The 7,500-nt window shown below is 43.5% G+C and overlaps 1 protein-coding gene across 1 annotated transcript in view; it reads right to left on the bottom strand.

The window, feature by feature from the left end:
* Positions 1 to 7,500, bottom strand: part of ecel1 (endothelin converting enzyme-like 1) — a 45,022-nt gene that overhangs the window by 36,813 nt on the left and 709 nt on the right. Inside the window, exons 2-3 of the mRNA XM_076281656.1 lie at positions 2,574 to 2,840; positions 2,085 to 2,153 (exon numbers count right to left, since the gene is read on the bottom strand). Of these exons, the coding sequence (XP_076137771.1) occupies positions 2,085 to 2,153; positions 2,574 to 2,840 (336 nt within the window). The remainder of the gene's footprint in view (positions 1 to 2,084; positions 2,154 to 2,573; positions 2,841 to 7,500) is intronic.

Genomic DNA, 7,500 nt, shown 5'->3' with positions numbered 1-7,500 from the left:
TTTAAACCAATGAGAATGAGAATCTGTCATTCCCTTTAACAGCGCGAAGCGTGACGTCAAAGACTGCATCGGTATTTTGACAGAGTGGTCAGTCAGCGGCGCATTTGAAGGAGTCTGCTTGCGAGACCATATGGAACAGTCATTCCACTAAACCATGCTTTACTGAAACCTAGCAGAGTATAGCCTTTACGCATTTGCACTCGTCTATTATTTGAACTCATTGGCAAGTGAAACTAACTTCAGTCATCACAAGACAGTTAGTAGTAAGTTACTTTCACTATTGACTGACAATGGGTTACCATCGAAAACATAGGCTGGAAAAAGCAACACTTACCCTAATATTTTTCGAATGACTGAATAAAACAATGTTTATCCTGCAGAGGAGTTGCTTATGGGGCCAGCCGTGGCCTACTGGTTAGCACTTCGGACTTGTAACCGGAGGGTTGTTCGAACCCCGACCAGTAGGCACGGCTGAAGTGCCCTTGAGCAAGGCACCTAACCCCTCACTGCTCCCCGAGCACCGCTGTTGTTGCAGGCAGCTCACTGCGCCGGGATTAGTTTGTGCTTCACCTCACTGTGTTTTCACTGTGTGCTGAGTGTGTGTTTCACTAATTCACGGATTGGGATAAATGCAGAGACCAAATTCCTCACGGGATCAAAAGAGTATATATACTTATACTTATATCTCCTGACAGTGCGTCTTCAGCTGTGCTCTCGTCTAATCACTTTTAACCGTCATGACCAATTTGCAAATGCATTGTGAGATGTATTTCGTAATATCTTTATTCTAATTATGTTTCCCATTGTAGCCTAATGGTGTAATTTCTAATGTTTTGTATGGATGTACGCTGGTGTGTGTTCATGGAGGATAGAAGGATGGTGCGTTGTGCACCCGCCCATATGACTGCTGATAATGCACTCTTAAAATAACATATAAACAACTCGCCATGGACTTCCGACCAGGTTTCTCTTGGTCAGTGGCGTAATGCATTTTAGGTTGTGTATGATAACGATTTTTAGACAATGCGCTAGGCCACTCCCTGCGCTGTTAATTACCACACCCCTGGGCGCATTGTTTACAGTAAAAAATAGACGTGCAAAATAAGAAAATAAATTTTGCGCCGGGTGGAAAATAGTGGTCTAAGTGATTCAATGTTTTTTTTTTCAGGAATCTCCCCACCAACATTAAGCCAGCAGCTTTCCATCCACAATTGTAATTCCTCTAGCATTGAATTTCTAGTTTTAATTATTCTTAATTTTAAATTATTTTACCTTGTACGTTTCATGTTTTCTTTTTTTATTATTATGATCTTTACCTTTTAAACTATTCTTTGACTAATGCCCTTCTATGCTTTAATTAGCTATTACTGTTTGCTTTTGTTTATGTTAAGCACATTGAATGACCTCTGTGTATGAAATGCGCTATATAACTAAACTTGTATTTGAGAGAGAGAGAGAGAGGCTATGTTTATACATGGCAGGACATTTCACCCTCTGCGTTTTCAAAAATAACATTGTGCACACCTGTCAGTTTTCAGAGAAGTTTCCCCATGTATATGCCGTAGAGAGCATGCCAAACCTGTCGGTGGCAGTTTAAGGAGAAGCTCAATCCCACGTTAGCCAATCAGAATCCCGCAAACAGCAACAAATCACTTCCTATTTCTCGTTTGAACTCTATTGGCAAATGCAAACAGGCCAAAAGCGTTTGCACAAACGTACAAATGAGTAATAGCATCCATGATCAGTAGCCAAACAAACTGTAAACATAGGGCGCTCACATGACGTTAAGAAATTTCTGCCGCCTAATGTGACGTTTGAGAACCTAAAATCCCGTTTCTCCCAGTTGACACGACAACACACAACCGGCGTTATCAGAAATCTCCACTTTGGCCAGAGTTTTTAGAAATAATCGTTTTCTGTGATAAAAACTGGGTTTCGTATAAATGAGAGCCCAGACCGCAGGGAAATATCTGTGTCTTCCCTTCGTGTAAACAGGGCCAGAGAGAGAGAGTGTGTGTGTGTGTGTGTATACGTGTGTGTGTGTGTATACGTGTGTGTGTGTGTGTGTGTGTAGGAAGAATTACCTTCACACTATCCTCATCCTGTCCCAGGTATAGAGTCCTTTCAGGCAATGTTAACCCCTCTTGGTCAATCTAAAACGCATGCACACACACACACACACACACACACACACACACACACACACACACACACACACAGAGACAGACACACACAAACACAACACATATTTACAAACAGACATATACTTACAAAAACACCCAAAGAAATTGATGGGGAACAGTCTGAAATCATGTTAAACACGATCGTGATGTTTTCTTTCTCTCTCTCTTACTCACACACACACACACACACACACACACACACACACACACTTCATGATTGGACCACATGATTACTTTTCCAAAGATGCATAAAATGTGGACACACACACACGCACACACACACACACACACAATCACTGATTGCATTGCATGAGAAATCAGCCAGAATGACAAAATACCCTAATGTGTTTACAAACACACACACACACACACACACACACACACACACACCCGGATGGCGTTGCGTGAGGAGTTCTTGTCGTCCACGTTGACGGTGAGGGAGAAGAAGACGGAGGTGCTGTAGAGGCCCTGGGTCCTAAAGAGCATCTCGTTAAAGTCGGGCCATGCCGCACCCGACACCCGCTCCCACCCCGCCCCTGGGGGAGGGGCCGAGGACAGGTCCCACCCACCACAGCTGTCAATCACCTCCAGCATAGGCCCCGCCCCCAGACGGTCAATATCATGGATGTTGATGCAGGAGCGATAAAAGGCCTTCACCTGGAGGAGAGAGGGAGAGAGAGAGAGAGGGAGAGAGAGAGAGAGAGGGAGGGAGGGGGAGAGAGAGAGGGAGAGAGAGAGGGGGAGGAGGAGAGAGGGAGAGAGAAAGGGTGGGAGAGGGTGGGAGGGGGAGAGAGAGAGGAAGGGACACATGCAAATCCAATAAATAAATGTTCAACTTTTGGTGTTCCAATCTTCCAATGAGAACGTCACCTATTACCGCCTGTCCCGTATGTCCAACCTCTTACATGTATGTGTCACTTACTATTCATTTCTATACAAACCCATACGGCGGATTCCTAAAGAAACGCAAGCACCCACACCATAAGTATCTAACCATGGCCTACTGGTTAGCGCTTCAGACTGGTAACCTTGAGCAAGGCACCTAACCCCTCACTGCTCCCCGAGCACCGCTGTTGTTGCAGGCAGCTCACTGCGCCGGGATTAGTGTGTGCTTCACCTCACTGTGTGTTCACTGTGTGCTGAGTGTGTTTCACTAATTCACTGATTGGGATAAATGCAGAGACCAAATTTCCCTCACGGGATCAAAAGAGTATATATACTTATACTTATACTATACTTTTATTAGCTATGTACCAAAAATGAACTTTTACCGTGACTCGAAGAGCTGTAAACAGTGTTGTAAGTCTGCGTGTACAAATCCGCTTGGAGCTCCAGTGGAATTTTGATTTGCGACGAGAATTTTCGGTCTAACCGTTCATGTGCCTGTGAAAGGGCGGAAATAGGCACCCACCAGCCCAGCACTAAGGTTCATTTATGTGTGTGTGTGTGTGTGTGTGTGTGTGTGTGTGTGTGTGTGTGTGTGTGCCCAGCACTAAGGTTCATTTATGTGTGTGTGTGTGTGTGTGTGTGTGTGTGTGTGTGTGTGTGTGTGCCCAGCACTAAGGTTAATTTATGTGTGTGTGTGTGTGTGTGTGTGTGTGTGTGTGTGTGCCCAGCACTAAGGTTCATTTATGTGTGTGTGTGTGTGTGTGTGTAGGCCTGTCGCGATATTCAATAAATCAATTAATCGCATGATAATTAAAATTAGCTCGATAATTTTTCTGGCCACGATAAATGCCATTTGCATGCTTGTTTGTTTTCCTCGTCTCTCTCTCCCTCTCGGGTCCTTAGAGTAACCATGAGTGAACCCTCATGTCAGTCACTTGTCAGTCGCATGGTGTGTGGGGAGGCGGAACTACTGGCGTAGCCTACCACAGAGTGCAGCTAAAGAGCCGCGTGAGAAGTATACCGGTAGGCACTAGGCAGAGAGAAAGCTAGTTGCGAGTTCCAGTAGGCTATGCCTATTCGAGACAAAAAAGATGGAATTGGTTTCTAAGCCAAATGCGACAGCTGCAGTGTGGGAGCATTTCGGATTTAAACCGAATGCCCGTGGTGAACCACTGAACGTGTACGAGTCGGTGTGTCGCATTTGTTGGAAAACAGTCGCAATTAAAAGCGGCAACACAACAAACATGCATATGCATCTAAAACACAATCATCCGCTGCAGTTTTCCCAGTTGGGGAAAAAAAACACAACAAGTGGGCCGTCTTCCTCTCCCCGAGGAAAATTCTCAGAACGACAATATTATCGCTTATCGCAATAATTTCTGAGACAATTTATCGTCAAGCTAAATTTGTTATCGTGACAGGCCTATGTGTGTGTGTGCCCAGCACTAAGGTTCATTTATGTGTGTGTGTGTGTGTGTGTGTGTGTGTGTGTGTGTGTGTGCCCAGCACTAAGGTTCATTTATGTGTGTGTGTGTGTGTGTGTGTGTGTGTGTGTGTGTGTGTGTGTGTGCCCAGCACTAAGGTTCATTTATCAAATGTTATTTTGAAGTATTAACCCTTTAGGCGCCAGAGGTTTTTTTCCGAAACGATCAATTTTGACATCTTCATTTCAAAAGGCTATATCTTAAAAGTGATAAGAGATAGAGACTTTCTGTAAATTAGAGAAATATTAAGGATGACCCAAAGGTTATGTAGAGATTAAATGTTTATATCTAATTTGCATATTATGACGTCATATGGTGGCGGCCATCTTGGATTATAGAATTTTCATGAAAAGTTGCATGTTTGAATGATAAAATGCACCACTTCTTTCCCCCCAAAATGTCCCTCACCTTCTGTATGCTATATTGCACAATACTGAATGCTCAGGTAAATAGTAAGTAGTGAACAAACTGTGTAAATCATTACTAATAAATGGCAGTAACAAACCAAAAGCATGTAGCGGTAGACTGGCCTTTTGCTGTAGAGATTTTCCATTTACTATATACAGTAGGCACTCTGATTCCATGTATAGGGCACATATATATTATTCAGATGACACACAAACACAAGTAGACAAGACCTGTTTAGTTCAAAAGCTCATTTGCCACGGCAAGGCACAGATCAGGAGTGAGATGACGAGACAAGACAAGAGACAATGTTAGTATTTTTTTTCTTTTTGTTGTTTTTGTTGATGTTTTTTTGTTTTTTTTTTCTTAGCTGACAAAGACACACACATCACAAGGACATGAACACACAAAAAGGAACACATAGTGCAGGGGTCGGCAATTACGTTTGGACCCGGGCCAATTTTTTTTCAGACAATGGCATCGCGGGCCATAGCTTTTGTAATGGGGGGGGGGGGTTTATAGGCCTACTATTTAAATTATGAATTATTATATTATATTAAAATAAACATCATCTAACTTTTAAAATGCATTTAATTTAATTCCATTAAAAACGTTTATTTGCTTATGTGCGCTGTTTTTATGCCGCCTGCTGCATCTCCTGTCGTCTCTCATGAAACAGGCGACTTGCCTAGCAACTTGCCGTAACTAATGTGTACAAATATTATTCTTTTGGATGACGTGTAAATGATTAGCTGAACATTGCTATATGCTAGTTATCGATGCAAAATGTCGTTGTCAAAAGCCTTGAAAAGAAAAATTGATTCAGAATGCAGGACCTACAAAGAAGAATGGAAGCAGAGGTATGTGTTGAGCCTGCCTGCATTTATTAATGCCAAGCCTATTAATTTAACGAAACATAGGCTATTTTTGACCTTGCCCACTGGAAGAGGGAGACAGGACACTTTTTTTTTTTTTTTTTGCACAAGATTACGCGCACTCGCGTGCCAATACCGTTCCGACCTGTGCGTCATGGATAACTGCAAGGATGTTCCACCTGTTGTTTTGTCACTTTAGTAGGACTATCATCTATACCTCAATAAATGTTTTGAAATTGATGGGATTGCTGTAGGCCTTTTTTTCTTTTTAAAAACATGGGGTTAAAAAAAATTTCATTTTTTTTTTTTTTTATTATTTAAACAGCAAATTAACGTCATCTCGCGGGCCAGATAGAATAGATGGCGGGCCAAAATTGGCCCGCGGGCCACTATTTGCCGACCCCTGACATAGTGTATGTCCTAAATGATCAGGGAAATAGATAGCAAATCAACAGTGTAAATCATTACTAATAAATGGCTGACATTTTTTTTTATGTAGCAGGCCTTTTGCTGTAGAGATAATGACTCCCTATCCCTATCCATACAGGGCCGGCATTCCCATCATCTTGTGATAGACTATGCATGACCTAATGTGTGTGTGTGTGTGTGCGTGTGGGAGAGGGAGAGAGCGTGTCACCACCTCCACCATGCGAGCAGCATGGCCAGATCTGCCTCGCGCGCACCGAGTGGAGAGAATTTGCGCAGCTCGGACTAGGCCTACTGTCATTCTCATTGCGACTCCCCACACTGCCACTACGTTCCCCACTAACTGTCCTATGAGCACTTCGACCTCGTCTAACATACCCAATGGCATTAGACAAAGGCTCTACCACGTTACTGTCGCCGCGATTGTGGAGAGGCACACGTTCAGAAGACAGAAGCTAGCGCTATCATTAGGCTACCTCCAGCCTCGTTTGCCACACCACTAACACCCTGCTAACTTCCCGATGAACACTCCCGTGAAACATTATTCCCACCAGTGACATTGGGCAAACGATTCAACGTTTGTGCTTGGTGTAAGCTAAACTATGGAGTAAACTCTCACTTTCTCCAGCTGCATCATTGCAAGGCAGGGACGCATCTGAAGCCTCACTAAACGAATCACCGTCATTTTCTGAAGGCAGATATTCCCCTTCAGAATCAGGGTCCGCGAATAGAAGATCCAACACTTCATTTCAGGTAAACTTTTTTGATGCCATAGACGATAATCTAATGCAAATACTCGCTGACGTTGACAATATCGCTCTGACAAAGTGGCTCACACGCACACTAGCTCCGGTATTTCACGCACTGATTCACTGCAGCTGTAGCGTGAAAGTTTTGTTTAAATCTTGCCCTTTTTCGGACTCGGGGATGACGTATGACATGTCTGCCATCTAGTGGAGGGGAGGTCGAACGAAATATGACACCCTATTTGACTAAATCGGCCGTTTTATTCAGTACCGCATCTTGTCGACTATAGTCGCCTGTGGCGCCTAGAGGGTTAAAAAACATTGTTGTTTTAGAATTTTCGAACGAAAGGGGCGGTAATTGGTGCTTTTACGATAGCTAACACAACACATGCGTCTGTTCATCTGTCATGTGTAGCCTCTGGAGTTTGTGTGTGTGTGTGTGTGTGTGTGTGTGTGTGTGTGTGTGTGTGTGTGTGTGTGTGTGTGTGTGTGT

Source organism: Alosa pseudoharengus, unplaced genomic scaffold (genome assembly GCF_046254945.1).
Source record: "Alosa pseudoharengus isolate Yale_2024_CS ecotype anadromous, Long Island Sound unplaced genomic scaffold, YU_APseudo_1.1 YU_APseudo_1.1_scf_13, whole genome shotgun sequence".
Lineage (NCBI taxonomy): Eukaryota > Metazoa > Chordata > Actinopteri > Clupeiformes > Clupeidae > Alosa > Alosa pseudoharengus.
This window is presented reverse-complemented; position numbering and strand designations above follow the sequence as displayed.